General features: G+C 41.0%; 2 protein-coding genes across 3 annotated transcripts in view; one reads left to right on the top strand and one right to left on the bottom strand.

Moving 5' to 3' along the window:
• Positions 1-4312, top strand: part of LOC142374195 (cytohesin-3) — a 37006-nt gene extending 32694 nt beyond the window's left edge. For both annotated transcript variants that reach the window (XM_075457737.1, XM_075457738.1), the window contains exons 11-13: positions 499-570; positions 690-844; positions 2924-4312. In XM_075457737.1, the coding sequence (XP_075313852.1) occupies positions 499-570; positions 690-844; positions 2924-2996 (300 nt within the window). In that variant the 3' untranslated portion in view covers positions 2997-4312. The remainder of the gene's footprint in view (positions 1-498; positions 571-689; positions 845-2923) is intronic.
• Positions 4313-5748: 1436 nt separating this feature from the next.
• Positions 5749-18974, bottom strand: usp42 (ubiquitin specific peptidase 42). Its single transcript, XM_075457736.1, has 18 exons — positions 18813-18974; positions 17327-17576; positions 15326-15532; positions 15047-15157; positions 14682-14781; positions 13254-13321; positions 13080-13150; positions 12879-12961; positions 11572-11683; positions 11312-11452; positions 10845-10945; positions 10114-10279; positions 9334-9993; positions 9161-9240; positions 7903-8979; positions 6493-6806; positions 6020-6085; positions 5749-5895 (listed from the first exon to the last, which is right to left on the bottom strand). Exons 2-17 carry the CDS (start codon positions 17565-17567, stop codon positions 6048-6050), a joined length of 3570 nt encoding a protein of 1189 aa, XP_075313851.1. The 5' UTR covers positions 17568-17576; positions 18813-18974; the 3' UTR covers positions 5749-5895; positions 6020-6047.
• Positions 18975-18984: the final 10 nt, after the last annotated feature.

Consider the following 18984-nt stretch of genomic DNA (forward strand, 5'->3'; position numbering starts at 1 on the left):
GACAAGGAAATTCCAAAAGCTCTTGGGAGATGGGGGGGAAAAGCCATAGCAGACGGCAAAAGAATAAGGATTTAAAAAAAAGCAGTTAAATTGAATAAATGATTCATCAAATTGACTGATTTTGAATAGATATTTATTTTGAATATGTAAACATACCCAGAAATAAATGTATGTCCGACTAATTATTTGATTTCTCTTTATATTCCCACATTTGCTGAATTACTTCCTTAATTTATTCCTCTCTATCTGTCCTCACTGATGTTCTTTCGCTTTCACAGATTTATCATTTCCCCTGTATTTAATTCTCTTCAATGCAGACGAGTTTCAACTATAATATAAAATTCAAATATAATAGCGATAGCAGGAGCAGTTGTTGTGGAATGTTTAAGTATTTGCCCCCTCTTTGCACTCAAGAATTTGACCTTGTCCTGCTCTTAGATGGCAAATGCATGCGCCGAATGAGAGACGTGTTGACGCTTGTTTTATTTGTATCCTCAGGATAAAGAGCCTCGCGGGATTATTCCTCTAGAAAACCTCAGTATCAGAGAGGTGGATGAGCCAAGAAAACCTGTAAGGATCAAACCTAGCATCTCCCATGCCCCCCTCATTCGAGTTTAAACACCTTTGTATAAAACACAACAGATATGTTCTGAATTTGACTTCTTTCCTTTTCAACGATGTCCTCCCAGAACTGTTTTGAGCTCTACAACCCCAACCACAAAGGTCAGGTTATCAAGGCCTGCAAGACAGAAGCGGACGGGCGGGTCGTCGAGGGCAACCACGTAGTGTACAGGATATCGGCCCCGACCCCGGAGGAGAAGGAGGAGTGGATCAAATCCATCAAGTAAGAGACGCCGTCTTAGTGGGGCTCCATTTACACTTAGAGGGCACTTAGCCAACGCCCGCCTTCTCCCATGTGGGACTTTCTCATGCCTGACCTTGACACTGTGAGAAACCAACACACACACACACAGATGTGAGCGTAATCAAGAATGTGCACACACGGACTGGTGACTAAATGGGACTCCATTTCTCACACTTCCATGGAGATAACACTCAGATGTGATTCCTGCTCTGCTGGATAAGGTCACTTCCTTTTGCTTAGAGCTCAATGAGCAAGAGAAACACACACACACACACACACACCCCCTCGGGCTCTTTATAGTGCTTTGGCAGCATTTACACGTTACATCAGAATGCTGTCTCGTTATCCAGCGGGGAGAGCAGAGGTGCTGCTGTAAATTGGACTCGTGGGTTATTGATCAGCTCAGTGGTTATTATCTACTTAACTTCAGCCTCACTGGTAAATATGATCAATGTCTTGAGCAGAAGATTATATTACAAAATCCCTCCATGCTCTAACGATGTTTAAAAAAAAACCTTTTAGCATTGACAGATGTGTATCTGTTAAAGGAAGGTGGTGTGACTTGGAGTGAGTTCCTGAAATTTAGTCGGGGAGAGGAGGAGGAAAGCGGTGCTCATTATTTCTTGGTTGTGGAAGATTTTGAGTCAGTGGGCCTTCTAATGTTGCACCGCAGGTACTCAATCTGTTGGCTTACAAATACAACAGTAAGATTTTTTTTTTTTTTAAATTGTGCGCCAAATCATGTAAAGGCTGTCCTGCTGTCACTGCTGGAATGCTAATGATCACAGACTGGACAGGGTTGTTTGCTGCAATCACACTTTCACTTGACTGGACGATGAGGCAGCGGACTGTCCCGTGATCAGCAGATTCCACAGCGTCCCAACTGATTCATCTGCAAAGTTAGAGACCGGTGTGGACGTAAACAGAGGACATGTCAGCACCTCAACCCTTAGCTGCCGGGAAAGCATCTAGTTACTCAGCGGTTTTCTCATCTTTGGTGTGTGACACTGACAAAACATCCCAGTATGAGACTGTCACTCTTGTAAAAGGGAAACGAGCTCACGTGGAGCTGAATTAACACTCCGTGTTACGTAGCTGGATTTACCCAACTCCGCCTGTCCTCTCGATGTGGCTTCTTTCTGCTTACTCTCTTGGTTCTATGTGACCCCTCATAGCACTGATTTTTGTTAAGCAGGATGCTGGTTTCAAGTTTAAAAACCTGATGTACACAGAATGTTAAAGTTAGCAATAAGCTAATTGAGAGCCTAACGATGGGAAAAGCACACAAAATATTAACATATCTGTACACTGACACTGAGTGCATGCAAATAGCTTTATTTCCATGAGTAGTGTAAACGGGCGACTGTAAACAGGATTACATGGCACTAGAAAGAAATATGTATATATTGTGTTAGTCCAACCAAAACCAAATTCGGCAGTACATGCATGTATGATGATCTCCCGCAAAGAAAGTTAGGAGACAGAATGTCTTGAACGTTTTCTCACACAGTCCGCAGCATTTTTTTTCCAAATTCTAAATAAAAGGTCTAGAGTGGGATTTAGTGACATCTACTGGCGAAATTATAGACTGCAACCAAATTAATACCTCCCACCAACCCATCCTACCAGATTCACCAAAAGGTATGCATTTTGGCAGACTTTATTGGGAACTAGTATCCTTTATTTGAAGTGGGCAAAGAGAGATGGGATGACATGTAGCAAAGGGTCTGGGACTTGAACCCGGGCCGACTGTGACGAGGACCTTTAACTTCCATTAATTAAATACACGCCCAGGTGTTCGCTGATAGAGCGGGCCCCCACAATGTATTTGGTTTCTTAAAACATCAACGATGAGGCGCTGAAATAAAACTGAAAAACTACTCAGAACTGAGGCTTGGTTATCTATTTCTGACTTTCACCACCAGAATGCAGTGTAAACACAAGGCAGGATGCAGTTTTGCTGACATTTAAAATACATGTTCACAATACTGACAAAATTAGCCCTTGTTGTGAGCAGTTGGACACCCTCATTAATCTGTTCCTTCCTGTCTTTCACAGAGCGAGCATCAGCAAGGATCCTTTCTATGACATGCTGGCCACCAGGAAGAGGAGGATAGCCAATAAGAAATGAGGACCACCTGACTTCAACTACATGTGTCAGCAGCACTTCTGAAACTGGGAGGCCTGGTGTGCGTGCGTGCGTGTGTGTGTGTTGTTGTTTCAGGGCTGGAGGACAAGCAGCAAATGCAAGTGGGACTCTATTGATCGTACACATTTCTGACAGAAGACTGTCTGCACCTCAGTTCTTGTCCAACATGAATCCAGAGATTACATTTAGTCTGGCAGAGACATTGAATACGGACGTGAAACAGCAAAGAAGGGACTGGGAGTGAAATCCTCACCAAATTGGATCATAATGAAGAACAGCAGAGGAGACGACAGAGGCTCTGATCACAGGATGTTTTCTCACAAGGCTTATTAATAGATTGCCCTCTGCTGGACACATAAGGAATGACATCAACTGCACTGACAATGCAGTGAGAATTTAAAAACCTCGGTATCCATCGCCAGATACTGGAGCAATCCTGTCGTTCAGAGAGACTTTTCCAGCAAGTCCTTCACCTCCTTTGGCAACTGCCAACATCAACAATATTGTGTAGCAACTTATGAAAGCCTCAAGCTCACCAGTCAGCTGGTCTGACTGGGAACTCTCTGTATCTGTATATGCAAACATTTGGGTTTATTCTAGAAAATCAAGCTCATTTACTTAAGTTACAGTTCTCCCAAATATTTCATCTTTGGTTGCGACGTACTGGAAACATGTTTGAGGATAATGCTCAACATTCATTATAGTTTAGACACTTTAAGTGATCGCGGTCTTAAAAAAAATAATAATCATTCGAATACTAATTCTGTAAACGATCACCTGAAAGTATTTTTATGTATTGAAGATCCATCTTTGTGATAAAGTTAATTTCTTTTGTATTTATTATCTTGTTTCACCCCACCTTACATTTAGCATTTATAGTATAAAATGTACATACTTTTTTTTTGTCGTTTTCTTTTTCCTGGTGTCCATGTAGAGTGAGTCACGGCTGAGGCCTTTTACCCGTTCATCTTATTAGTTTGACATTAGCAGCCTGTAATAGTGGAAGAGAAACTTTGTGCAGCTCCCAGGGGAGCAGTGAAACCTCAAAAAGTCATTGCTGAGGAGCAGATAATGACAAAACGCTGCGTCACAGGACATAAACACTTCACAAAGGTGAAACACACGACTTGTTGGATCTTTCAGAACTCCACTCGTGTGACTGTTGACTGGAATCCGAGCGGCTCCACAGCCAAAACTTTACTTCAAGGATTTTTACATGAACACGGTTTTATCTTTGTTTGGGAAAACTTTGATGTACAATCTGAATAATAATAATAAAAGAAAAAAAATCTTGCTAATTACAGATAAGTTTCTGCTTTCATGTGAATCCACCAAGAAATTGACCGTGCCAAACTTCCTGGGTCTTTGGTTATTTCAAATATGGACACAGTGTGAAGGATACATTTTCCAGTTGAGCCGCAATCAGCTAAAACTACGTGTGTGTGTGTGTGTGTGTGTGTGTGTGTTTAACAAAACCTTAATACAAAGAAGTGTGGTCGGTTAACGATCTACATTATAATTTAACTGCTGAAGAAAGTTTGTTCAACAAGAGGCTCAAATACAATCAATCAATTCTATATAATACAAAGGCAGATAACAAACAAACAAAAACAAAACAACCCCCAACATCTCAATCAGCATTTTCCATTCATTTTGATGCAGCTTGTAAACAAAGTCCAAGATCAAGAACATATTACAATTTCTGACATTAAATGTATTTTAAGGCTTTTACCTTATACAATGTATAAATTCAGACATGCTAAACTTAAAAAAAAAAAAAAAAAAAAGTATAACAGCAGTTTTTTTCTCAGCTTCTTTTTCCAAAGTTTGAAAAAGAAAGAAAAAAAGTTCAAAGCAAACCATACCCGGAGAATATGGTCAAAAAAAACAAACAAAAAAAAAACACGAGCTCTTCTAAAAACAAAAGCGAAATGACGAGACAAGATGAGAAGAATCCTGATGCAGGATTGTTACATAGAAAAATAACTGATAGTACAGTTCAAAATCAAATTCACAGTATTATTCATGATGCTAAAAGACAAACAAGGTGTATTTTTCATTAAAAAGCTAACAAAAATGGTCCACAGCCATGATGATAAAAACAAAACAAAGATGCTTTTTTCTTTTTGAATACTTAAAGAGAAAAGACGAGAGGGGCATGATCCAGAGAAAACCTTGTGAAGAAGTCTTAAAATGACGAATCTTAGGCTTCAGAGGGAAATGGAAACGGCTGCAACAAAAAAAAAAAAAAAAAAAAAAAAAAAAAGGAAAAGAGCTGAGAAATGTTCTCAAGTGTGTCCAGGGTTAACATGGAGGTATCAGTCTGCAAAGCCTTGTTCCCACCACTGCATTCATCCTTCTCTGAGTTTATCTGACCGCACCCAGTGGGATCAAAGACCCCTACCGCCCCCCCCACCCCCAAAAAAAAGAGAAACTAAAAAAAAAAAAACAACATTGCAGCTCTGCAGGTATGGTGACATCTCCAACAAACATGATGCCTTGCAGTCATCCTCCCTTTTGTTTTTAGTCTTATTTGAAGCAGATGGATAACTGATTGATGTTATAACAAGTTTTTCGTGTCCTGAGATCCACAGAGCAGCAGTTGACATGTTTAAGCTCCAGGCTTTTGTATAGAAACAAGTATATATTACTATTTTTCATCATAAATGTTCAAAAGGTGACAGTTTTTGACCATTATAAGGAGAGTTACGGCAAATAAATCAACACCGTTTAAAAAAAAAAAAAAAAAAAAAAAGTACATTTGCACATTTAAAAACACTTTAGTTGTGGTAAAAATTCTGTATATTCCCTGTGAAGAAGCACCACGTCAAAAACTTATTGATATCATTCCTCTGCTGTTGTCAAAATGTTGCAGATGAGGCTGGAACGAGAAAGAGAGAAGAGGCCTCTTTAAAAGCTGTTAGCTAAATGATGCTCCCAAGACATTTAAACCCGTATTGTGACCAACTACAAGGTTAGAATCATTAATGAGGACGGTCACTCACAGAGTCAACGTTTCAGGCCACCGGAGGATCAGTGGGAGTTGCCATTGGGTTGGCTGTAACCGTTTCCTGCAAAACAGGATCAGCGTTAGAAGTCAGCCACCACTACACAGCGCTGCAGAGTTCCACCAATTAGGTCACACACACAAACAACTTTTTACCCTGGGTTACACTCGTGTGTCCAGCATTTAGAGGCCCCTGCAGAACAGGGTGACGAGTGCTGCTCCCCCCTGAGGGGAGGTGGGATCCAACTGTCTGCTGTGTGTGAGCTTTGCACATCTACTCATCTAGATCTATCAATCGATAGGTTGACTGAAGATTACAAAATTCTAACCATTAAAATGTGTTATTAGCATAAAATAAAGATAAAAGTGTATCTAAATTTTAAATTTAAAAAATGTTAAAATACAGCAACATCCCTCTCAATAATAGTTTGATTTAGAAGTTTAAGTCTGTATGTAAAAAGCCTGCAATACCTGCGTAACCATTGTGATGGCGGTGAGTTGAACCGTTTGAGGGTGGGGTATGACGTGAGGCGTGTAAATGGTCCCTGCTGCCATCACTGTAGTCTGTGTGGCGACGTTTTTCCTGCGAGAAGCCGTTGTCATGGTCAGAGTCTTTATTGTCAGAGTGACGGCGTTTGCGACTCTCTCCTTCTTCGCTGCTTCCGTTCCTGTGGCTGCGAGCTGCATCTGGGCTTCGCTGCTCACTGTCGCTGTCCCTGTGCCTCCTCCTCTTCTTCTTTTTCTTTCTGGTTTCAGTAGCTCTGTCCGAGTCCATGTCTGAGCTTCTAGGGGAGGACAGGAAACACAATGAACACCATCAATACACAGGGCTATCCAAGAAGAAGTACAGGTGTGCACAGGGAGCTGCGACACATTCTCAACCATGACCATCTGTTTCAGATTCGACCGTAGAATAGATTAGTTAATATGCCAAAGCATAGAAGAGATAGTTTTCTACTGATAACTACTATCATAATATTTCATACTTGCCTAATACGGTTTTAACTGAACAGTCCAAACATTTTTAAGTTTGGTAGCAGGAGATAAAATTTTGCATCGGCTTGATAGAGCAACGAGAAACGTTTTTCAAAAGGTCTCCAAATGAATGACAAGAACACGGGTGTGATAAAACTTCGCAGCCATCGAGAGACAAAAGCAAAAAGCATCGGCGACTTAAATGGCAAAAGCGGGTCAGTTGCCCTTGAAATGATACCACCAGATGGATGCCATTCATGAGTGAGTTGAGGGAGGGAAGCAACGTGGATTCAGCAACATCTTTGTCCATGATGGAAGATGGAAGGTTTTGGTGCTAAACTGAATGTGTCATCCTTGACAACAAGGTTTGTTTAATCAGCCATTGTAAACTCCCACTTCACATTACAGAACTTATTAATATTTCACCTTGTGTGAAATTAAATGAAATGGCCACGACTTTGTGCTGCTGAGCCAACTACGAGAGCTTGTAATTAATTAAGGTGCTATGGTTCTGCTGCTGCATGCCGTTTAATTAAGGGATAGTCTGTATACATTTTAGGTTTCAGACTCAAAAACAGTGTATCGAGGTGAGACCCTCACTTTTTTCCCCCCACCGTTTTCCCGCCGATTTTGTAAAAGAATTGACTGGTCGGGACACGATGAATTTACACGAGTTGGTTTCTTATCTCGAACGCAACCTGCTCTCGAACAGCTTAGTTTAATAGCATAAGTTGCCATGTTGGTACACCCTACACAGTGTGAAACATGTGAAAACAACTCTCTACTTTCAGATTCTGAATGCATATCATCCTGTACAAGTGAAGCTCAAACATCTGAGTGATGTTAACAGATTTGAGTGAAACAGCACTTTCAGTCAGCGTGAAGTCAAAAATGTCGATCACCTACCCGCTTTCGTGGTGCTTGTCTTTGTCTTTCGACTTCTTCTTTTTCTTGCTTTTTTTGTGTTTTTTAGATCGGTGGGCCTCAGAGCTGTCATCTCTCTCGTTTCTCAAACGATCAGTAGTCCTCTTGGGACTATGATCATCTCTTTTAGGAGCAGAGTCAACATTGGAATCCTTCGGCTTGCTTTTTTCTGAGACTGCAGCAGGGGAAGAACTCCTCTCATTTGAGTGGTAATAATCCCTCTCCCAAGCGTTCCTTTTGTCCTTCATCATCCGGGGTTCTCGACTGTCCTGACGCCACCTCCAACGGCTGTGAGACTCCTCATGGTGGGGGGAATTGTGCCTCCTCCGCTCGTGATCCAGATGAGTACGTTGGTGATAGTGACTGTAATAGTAGGAGCGCCTGTCACGGTCGTGCTCCCTGGGATGCATAAAAGGTCGCTCCCGGCGATGCTCAGGCTCCCAGTCCCTGTAGTTACGTTCAGGAGCAGGCAAACGATCCTTGTATGAGCGATGGTGATCTCTGTAGTCTTGTCTGTACCGATGACGCTCACTGTAACTTTCTCGCAGTGGACTCCTGTCCCTGTAGTGTCTCTCCCGGTCTCTGCTATGGTCAGAGTACAGTCCGTCTCTCTCCCTGTCTCGGGAGGATTGTCTTTCATTGCCTCTTGAATTAGGCTTGGACTTGTTCTGCTCCTTATTTTCTAAACGTCCTTCAGTCCCTGCTGATGGACCGTCAGCTTGTGGGGAATCCTTGGTTTCGTTTACACTTTTGCAAACCGTCTGAGCCGCTGCAGATATCCCATCACTGCTTTGAGAGCAGTTTGGCTCCGAGGTTAAGGCCGCAATGTTGCCATGCTGTTCAGAAGGAGCAGATTCTCTGGATGCAACGGAGTGGGTCTTTGTAGCAGTAGCTGAAGGTAAAGAGGTAACAGCAGAGAGGGATGCTTGATGAGATGGGGGTTCAGACAGCGTTTTAGCCCTTGTGTCAGCAGTGGTGAGGTGCTGGCTTTCATTAGCAGCAGGATGAATGTTCTGAGATGAAGGGGCCTGGGATGAGGCAGAACCATAGTTCTCTTTGCTGCAAACACAAAGAATACAAGCGAATGATCAAAACTTTATGCTGAACTAACATGTTTATAGTGTCAGAAGAAGACAAATCATGGTCATTTCTTTTCACCTAAAAGACTTTCTTCAACTGCGTAACGTAGATGAAACAGCAGTGACAGAAATGTTCTTTCTAAACTGAATATTAAACTTACTCTGGTAGACTGTGGTCAGTGTCTTGTCCATTAGCAGCAGCAGTCACAGAGGAAGAACTGCCGTGATTACTGCTGGAGATCTGAGGAACGCAGATATTTAAATATTCATAGATCATTAAACTTCTGTGAAAGCAAAATATTTGCACATTATTGAGAAACTATATGAAATTGACCTTTTCAGGGTTGTTGAGTCCATTCACTTTGCGGTGTCCACAATAGTGTCCATTTTTGTTTGATGTGGCGACTCCAGAGGTTGGTCCATTTAATTCATTGCCGTTATGGTGCACTCCCGACTCTCCGTTGGTGGTTTTAGGAGAAGTAACACAGAAATTAACTGTGACATTACTTCCCTTATTCTGGGCCTTGGATAAACGACCGTTATCCAGAGTGCCGCCGTTATCCTGGTCGGATTCTTCTGAAGACTCCTGGCTGTACGGCACCAGGAAGGATGCCCCATTCCCGCTTGTGGCGTGATCGCCATTACTGCAAGACTTGCCATTAATATGGTTAAGCTGACGAGGAACAAAGCGAACGTCTGAATGGATGTCTGAGGTAGACTGTGAGGAGGATAAAGAACTGGAGGAGGAGCTGCTTGCAGAGGACGGCTGGCTGTATGAGGATGGTCGGTTCTGTTTGCCTTGTCCAATAAAAAACGAAAGCTTCTGTCGTTTGTCTTGCTCTGGGATCATTGTGGGTCGACTGACTGAGTGGGAGATGGAGGAGGAAGCCAGTCCATGGCCAGGTTTTCCCACCGCACTGCTGCTGCTAGTGCTGGCCTTGGAGCTGATGGGATAGTCCCTAAGAGATCCATTCCCATTAACATGCAGAGTGCTCTGAGAACACAAAAAAAGGCACAAGAACATTTGTTGACTATCTAATCAAAAACCGGTCAAGTGCTTGAATCCCTAATAGAAAAATGTATCGAAAAAAACCCCAAAAAGATTTTATTTTACCTTGGTCGTGTGTGGTGGCAGCTGGGGACCTATGAAGCCGATGTTGTTGTGGTGGACGGTGGTGCTGATGCGGGGTGTCACCACCGGCCGAGGGGATGACTGCCCAGAGATTCCCGGGTTATGGCTCAAGTTGCTGTAGTCCCCAGTTTTTTTCACCTCAGAGGATCTAGTGATACAGCGGCAGTGGGCATAAATAAACAGAAACATTTAAATGCCCAAAGTTCATTTAGGGGAGATTCATTAAGCGTTCATTAAGAGTTCATTAAGCTGCAGATAGCTCCCTCCCAGATTTCTCAATTTCAACTTGTAACATATTTTTTTTATGTCTTTAAACCACTAAATATATTTTCATTTACATTATACACAGTACCACAGCTTTTGGAAAGGGGGTCTTATCAATAAGACATATATAGGGATGTCCCGATCGGGTCGATCACGTGGTTTCAGACTCGATCGGAATCGGACGTTGCATCCCGATAAGGGATCGGATATATATCTATTTATGTATATTTATTCCCATTATTTATTTAATTATTTTAAATCAGAACTATAATATTTTATTTTACTAAAATATAATAATTGTTTCTTCGCTGTTATTCATTTTTTTAATGTACTGTAGAAGTATCGGATCGGGACTCAGTATCGGCAGATACTCAAAATCAAATGACATTTAAAAAAATGTTTCTGCTCAATTATCGACAGTCGAAGCTGCTGAACTAAGATTCACTCACTTGATGTAGAAAAGAACATAGGCCTGTTGGTTGAGGACAGATCGGATGTCGCTCACAGACACAGAAGAGTCATTCATTTGATACCATTGACCGTTGCTGGCCTGTTAAGACACAACAAGAGATAACAGCTTTAATATTATACGATCAGTTTCTTAAATGGATATGAGGAGGTAAATACCAGAACAACTATCAGAAGTTAAGCACAAACAACACCATATTTAAATTTGTTCAAATGATTGTCATAGATACATAACCAAATGTCACATTCATGAACATGTTCCCAAGTTTTTATAAGCACATATATTGATGGCTCTGTAGTTTTCAGATAAGACCTCAGTGTGTTAAGGCCACTATATGAAGGAATTCTCCATTAATCTCTGCTGAAGTAAGTTCTTGGTGGAGTGTGTGTATGAGGCAACAGCAGTGTTCCGATTGAATAGAATAATAGTTTGTTGTATTATCGGTACCTTAATATAGCAAAAGTAGTGTCCAGCGTGACAGCTGAATCCAGAGTGAACCAGTACAGCGTACAGCCCGTAAATCTGGGGCTCTCCTTGAGACTGAGACAAGAAGGGCCTCAGATCCAGAAACTCTGGATACTTCACATCCTGGTCAACACCAAAAAAAAAAAAAAAAAGCTGGTTCATTTCAAAATACCAATGAAATATGCGTGGTTAAAAATAGCCACAGTGTTAATGAATATCATTACATGTGCATGTCACAGTACCTTTGTGATTTTTCCTCCAGTAAAGTTTGCAAACCGTTTGAGTGAGAGTGTGAGCACATTGGGGCTGCGGTGGATAGTGAATCTCTTTGTGGCTGTGACCATTTTTTTGCACCTGAAGAACACAAATGATCAGTTATCTTATTAGCAAAGTGATATATAAAGAAAAAAAAAAAAAAAGGAACGAATGAAAAATAACAGATTTATTCACACCCCTTCGCTAAATAAAGATCTGGTGGAACCAATTACCTTAAGAAGTCATAAGCAGGAAAATGTGTGCAATCTAAAGCCTCTTCCCCACTTGCCTTTTCAAGTTGAGACTGTGCATCGTGTCATGTGTGGAAGTACATTCTACGGGAAGTTTAAGGTCCGCCACTGTTGCGCCTCTGAGCGGGCGATGGAGGTAGCAATATTGGGGAAGTGTGTGTGCTAACACACGTCAAGTCGGCATTGTGCAATATACCGCTCTAACCAACTGCGCCGTCCACATTTAGCTGATTCCTAAATGCCGGCTTAATGTGTGAAATAACAGCGACTGATTCTCCCCTGTTTGGCATGTGTGAGTTAAAAAAAAAGAATAAGTACGTCTTCTTTTTCCATCTATAAAGCACAACAGATATGTGAAAGAGGCATAAAAGTCACATGATGTTTTTCCCCCCCATCGGCAGGGACTGGGAAACAGGTCAGAATTAAGGAAAAGATGGATGGTATGAACATGGAAATTCTTGAGTGAAAACCTATTTCGGGCTTCCAGATATTTGAGGGTGGGATGCACGTTTATTTTTCAGTGAACTAATGGCCCTAAACATACTGCTGAAGCAGCACTCAGGTGGTTTAAAGGGAAAAGGTGAAATGTGCTGGAATAGAATATTCAAATCTAATTGACAATCTGTGGCACGACTTATGCATAGTTTATAGTCACCGTTCTCACCCTCATGCCAAAATTGACATTACAACAGCTGGCACTTGGGCGCCTCATTCAAGCCAACCGTGCACCTTTAGATTTTTGTAACCTAGCACGCATTGCATGAGGGGCGTGTTTCAATAAAAGGAAGAGTTGAAGGGAAGATAGTACAATCAGGTCTGTGTCTACAAGCATCTGTACGAACAATCAAACCGAGAGAAGCTTCAGTGAAGCTTGCAGACCTGCAGCCATAATTGCTGGAAAAGCTGGCGCAACAAAGTACTGCACACTCAATAACAAATATTTTTTATCCTCGGGGTTTTTTGGCATGTTGTGTTAGTCAAATGACAAATATCTGTTTAAATTACAGGTTGCAAGATGGCTTCATATATGTAGGCTGACTTACTTGGTGCATTTGTAGGCATTTTCACCATCCAACTGTTCTGGCTTGACAAACTGCTCCAGAGCTTTGGGAACACTGGGAGCCGTCTGCATGGAGGGAAAGACGAAGAAAAAAACATTTTAATGTTTGATACCGTTTTCACAAAATGTTAGGAATTTATCCATCTGCAGAAATACAAAACAAGTCCGAGTCAGGTCTTATTACCTTAATTTCCAGAGTAATATCCAGAAAAGGGTCAAAAGTATCCGATACTGCTTTGCAGTTTAAACATTTTACTGCAAATGACAAAACAAACAAACAAAAAAAAAAAACACTAAGATTTCAATTCACAAATACGAAACATAAAAAACCAAAAACAAACCAACATTACAAACTTACCTCGGGACCGAAGGTACCCGCCAAACACTTGATGGATGAAAGTGGTTGCCTGCGTTTGCCTGTCCAATCTGTTACAAAGTAAGATGAGGATGAAAATCAGTTCATCAGGTTTGTAATGCAATTCACTGTTTCAGTTCAATTCAAGATCCAAACATTATCTGGTTATATTGGTGAGGATAAAAAGGAGGGCGACTTCAGTATTTTGAACTGACAAGTTAGAAAATAAAACTGTTAAAGTTTAAGGAAACATAAATGGAGGAATAAGTAATCACTTAGTTTGGGCGTTAACAGCTGCTGCTACTCACAACATAAGAATCAACTTGATTCCTTAAAACACTTCACACATCAACACCAGAAAAACAGTCTCCAGTCGCTGTTCACACAAGCCCAGAACAACGGGAAGCGTTCGACTGGAGATGCGCTATCCCGGCTGGAAATGGAAGGGACAGGGTGCAGGCCAATGGGTGTCTTTAGCATTCAGGAGGCAGCACATGATAAAGAAATTCTGGTTATGTGAATCTAAAGCAGTAAACTACAGTATAAGACAATCATGTGCTCAGAAAAGACATGTGCATATGACTACACAAAGTACCAGTTTGGACACGGCTACTTATCTGTTTTGAATGAGCAGTTGAGTTCAAAATATTGACTGATACTGTATGCAGCGCATCAGCTTTTTTTTCCTTGTAATTTTAATGCATTCTTTCTGCCTGTGGATTGAAAAACTATTCTGAGTGAAGTTGTTTTGACATGACACCACTGACCTGAGAAGAGGGTTGCGTCCTCGATGATGCCCTGCCTACTTTTCCTGAGCTTGTAAGTACTGATTTTTTTTTCCAGATGTAGCAAATATCTTTTTCTAACAACCCTGTTAAACCCCCTCCAGTCTTTTTTGAGGCTGCTGTAAGGATACTTTCCATTGTAAACTTACTTTCTAAAAACTTACTTATTTAGGATTGCTTTAAATACCCAGTAGTATGATGGCACTTTTATCTTAATCGATTTTGTTATATTTTATTGCTTTCACTGTTCTTTTATTGTTTTTACTTATTCTTCTCTTTATTTATTACCTGTTGTAAAGCACTTTGGTACACCATAAGGATTGTCTGTAAAGGGCTGTATAAATAAAGTACATTTACATTTTGGAGAAAAATCGACAGAGCTACTGTGGATGTGACCCTACTGAGGTTTGCCTCATGTGTATTCTGTGTTATCAGTCCTGGTAAAATGGTTTAAAAAAAAAAAACAACTGTATTCCTGAATATAGTCTCACCACCTATGCCTTCGATACTTAAGAGACAGTAATAGACATTTGCCCTTTCTGAAACACAGGATACAGCATTAATCCCATAAGTCTTTGGCTTCACTTCTCTACCTAAACGACTATTGGAGAAGTAATGCGCTAATAGGGTTAACAGTTACACTCACTTGGTTCCAGGTAAGCAGGACTTTTGCATAGCATCCACTGTGTACCGCAGGAACTCATGCGCATCCTCTTGGCTTCCATAGCGGAAGTGCTTTGCAATTCCTGCGGAGAGAGAGAGAGAGAGAGAGAGATAGAGAGAGAGAGGGGGGGGGGTAATGTGTCAAAAAAGCAAGAGGATGCATTAGCATGATTAAAGTTATAACAAGTCTAAGTTCTTTGAACATCAATACACAAATTCCAAAAATAAAAATTTCCCTCCAAAAATAAAAAAGTAAACAGTCACACAGCGCCTCCTATCTTTCATTACAGGTAGGCCTTTTTCGCAGGACACAGCTTACACATTTTAGCTTTGAAAGCATTTACTTACTTTTGAGCTCATTGAGAACACCGATGGGCTTAATGACATTGCCAGAGTTGGCAAAAACCTGAATCATGTGGTTTTGCATGGTGCACATCATACAGAACCCTGGCTCATGACCTACAGCAGGAGCAAATGTACATAGGATTGATCAGTCTGATTGACACAAGAAAGCAGCTAAAATATACTGCTAAACAATCCAAGAATGACATGGAAATGTACCGTGTGGCTGTACCATTACATGAAATTGTCGTTGTGACAATATAGTACCACAAAACACTAACTTACAAGTTTTGGAGTGCTCCCGTGTCAGCATGTAGTTGGCCAGTGGAGGAGTGTAGGTGAGACACTGCAGGGCTGAGTTGAGGAAGCAGGTGTTCCCCATGTTTTGCAGGCCAGCACCAATACGGTGAACCTGGGACCACTTTAGGCTGAGCCGCTCAGGAGGGAACAGGACCTTCTGGGGCAAATCTATTCCATCACCACCACTTATAACTGGAAACACAGATACTTAAAATGAGATTCAATCATTTTGACTAATATATATATATATATATATATATATATATATATATATTTCAATGTACATACATGCTGGTAGATAGTAAAAATAGAATTGGACCTTATGTCACACTAAACAGTTTTATCATTAGTTTTACCTGAGAAGACAAATGGCTTTCTTTTCTATTGTTTCTGACAAGGTTGCTTGCTTCACAAAACATCAACTGTGTCACAAGTTATAGTGACTGATCATACTCTTGATTTTAAACTGTCAGGGTTATGCAACAGGATGAATGAAAGAATGGAGGCAGAAACACAACCCCCACAAAACAACTGTTTCATACTCCTCCCATGCAAAAAAAATGCAGCAAAAAAGATTAGCAATATTAGCGCAGCATTGAATATTGAACTGTTTACTATGAGAACGGTTCTCAATTTAATTTTAAAAGTAAATAATTTAAATCAAATACACAGCCTGACCCAAAAAAAAAAGCCACCATCTCGGCAAGTAAGTACGAGCCTCCCACTGGAAAAGTACTGCAGTGATTAGTGTTTTTCGGCAGGCAACAAGGTATTTAACCCTTACTGATGCAGTGAATAGCCTCTTATTTCTGAAACAAACACATCAAAGACATGTGCTGTGGTTGTGGAAAAGATGTTAAACTGTATCAAGAAAGCACAACAACTAATGAGATTGCTGAAATGACTAAAAATATGAAATAAGCTTAAGAGCCATCCAATTTATTAAAACTTCAAAGTTGTGAACCATCCTCTTTGAGGAAGAATTGGGGTCATGAGAATTTCTTGAGTAATTGGTATCAGTGACCTCTTAAACATTTGGTGAAATCAATTGTGAATTCGCAGCAATGTTTAATAGTGAAAGTAAAAACATGTGCACAATGCAAAGAGAACTGCAGTTGACGCTGCAAGGGAAGCATAAACACTGGACTGTGCTGTAATGGAAAAAAAAGTCAGGTGGTCCAGCGAGTCCGCATTCACTCTGATCCACTGTGAGGGGGGGTATATCAGGATAAGAAGAGCAGCTGATCAAGGTCGCATCCATCATGCCTAGAGCCAACTTTAAAAGTCTATGAGGGAAGCCTTATGATCCAGGGGTCGTTTCCAAAAAAAGAAAGACAGCTGACTACCTGAGCAATGGCATGAGGCATATTTCAAGATGGCAATGCCAGGTTTTCACAGGCCCAAAGAGACTCTTTGGGATGTGCTCGAGAAGACTTTATGCAGCAGTCCCACTCTCCCATCACCAGCACAAGTTAATGCAACTCTGGACATAAATGAATGTTGTATTATTGCATAAGCAAATCGAAAAGACGCTACGGTGACTGCAAGTCATAATCAAAGCTGAATCCGGTCCAACATAATACGATAATCAGTTTGAAACTTCTTGCCAAATGGTGTACAAACATTTCTGACACAAAAAAGCTATATAGTTTGCTTTGTCATAAATAGCTGTTTATTAGGAGAAACAACTTAATTATCTCAAGATATGCATTTCTAAAAAAAAATAAATAAATACTTGTTTCCGATCTCCACTTGAGAAATAAACAATGTACATCAATATGTGCGGGTAAAAACTATACTATCGGCCAAGGCTGCATATGTAGTTACACTGTTTGACAACATGGGTTGTGTAGCTCTGTGTTAGTGATATGTGGAGAGTTAGAAAGAAGGCATTAATCGACTGAACCCAGATCTGTAAACAATTAAATCTCCCAGCTTTCAAGACACATAGAACAAAATGCAGCTGATAAAAGGCCCAAGTCATACCTTGGTCCTTGGGCCAGTCCACAGATGACGGCGTACTGTTGTAGACAGCAGCACCGGGGGTCGGACCCAGGCAGCCTCCTGGAGACTTGAGCCGTGGTGAGTCACTGGGCATTGTGGGACCCACTGCCCAACTGCTGGAACAACTGTTGTCCATCCCCACGTCTCCACTGGTGAAGGAGGATCGGTTGAATCCGACTGACTCGTGGTCAGATTTTTCTGAAGATCTGTCAACTATTGTCATTGTTCATAGCTGCATTAGAGACAGAGACACAGCTTTAGGAGATGAAGAAAAGACAGGCAAGTCCCAGGTTTAATTTAGCCTAATTTAAGTAGGCAAACAGTGTAACACATAAAGGAACTTGAAACAGACAAATTATAACCGACCGCTACTTTAGAATAATTGAAAACATGTTTAGGAACAGCAAGTTAATGCCTTTGCTGGAAGATAACGATATCACTTCAGGTTAATGTATGGTCATACATTATCCAATTTTCCACTGCTCAATTATCTGTTCATTCGATTCGATTAACATTACGTCTTTGGACGACTTATTTTTAGAACTGAAAAATAAAACAAATTAAAATAAACCTTTAAAGAGTTACAACCATATATTGCATTGACTTTTTATCTTTTGATAACAGCTATTTGTGGATGTAAGACAAAATACCGCCTAAAATATCAAAAACCAGAGAACACAGCGACTCTTAGGATCTATTCAAAATAAGGGCGAAAAATTATTAAAGCTACTACTAAAAGTATTTGGTTGTGCAATAGCTTCCAAACAAACCCTGCAAATTAAAGAACAACACAGGGTAAATTTACTTGTCGGAAACACGTTTCCAACAGCAGCTGTTTCCTCCCACCTGCTCCAACAGACTCACTTACACTGGCTAACAGACGGTAGCTAGGCCTTAAACACGCAACGCCTCTACATTTCAAGAAAACATGCAGTCAAGCAGGTTTGAACTGAGAAACGGATTATGTACAAAATACTTATATTTGTTTTCGGCCACTGGAAAACGATGAGTAATGATAAACAATTGTTTCGCAAAGCCACCAACGTAAAGGAAGCGGAGAATGGAACACATAGCTACAGAGAGAAGCTAACATTACGGGCTGTAGTGCTCGTGCGGCGGTAGTCTTGCTAAGGCGGCTAGCAAGTAAGCTAGTTAGCATGCACAATGGACAGTGATTGACATGGTGGAGAGACACATAGCTACAAACTAACATATTGGAAAGGTGTTGTTGGGTGATACTTCGACATGTACTGTATGTTAAATATATGAGCCTGAGTGTGAGGACGTCTATCCACAAGAAAGGAGGGGCTCGACACCGGTGGCTGTTTGCTCACTGCGCTGCTCTCCGACATGACATACAGAACCGGTGTAAGGCTACTACAGCGAATCCCAGCAATTCAAAACTACTAAATTATCTCAGTTGCATACTTATTATTACATTCGTTCATATAGGCAACGCAGCACTCACCTGGAATCTGTTATGAATACGTTAATACCGGTTTTAAATCCATTCCTAATTTCCAGCGGGTGTCCGGCGGTGAACAATGACGTAGCTAATTGCCCCACGGGTACATCCGGGTACCTACCATGAAACGACGTTTCTGATAGGTCCTTTCCACCATATCCGTGAGGAACGTGTT

Source organism: Odontesthes bonariensis, chromosome 23 (assembly GCF_027942865.1).
Source record: "Odontesthes bonariensis isolate fOdoBon6 chromosome 23, fOdoBon6.hap1, whole genome shotgun sequence".
In the NCBI taxonomy this organism is placed as follows: domain Eukaryota; kingdom Metazoa; phylum Chordata; class Actinopteri; order Atheriniformes; family Atherinopsidae; genus Odontesthes; species Odontesthes bonariensis.

What these genes read in the sequence shown, in the direction of transcription:
- usp42 (XM_075457736.1), bottom strand. Translation starts at nt 17,567, where the DNA reads ATGACAATAGTTGACAGATCTTCAGAAAAATCTGACCACGAGTCAGTC. An exon ending in GGACTGGCCCAAGGACCAAG is followed by an intron (nt 15,533 to 17,326) that starts GTATGACTTGGG and finishes CTGTGTTTCCAG; the next exon opens with TTATAAGTGGTGGTGATGGA. An exon ending in GACTCAACAACCCTGAAAAG is followed by an intron (nt 9,241 to 9,333) that starts GTCAATTTCATA and finishes TGCGTTCCTCAG; the next exon opens with ATCTCCAGCAGTAATCACGG.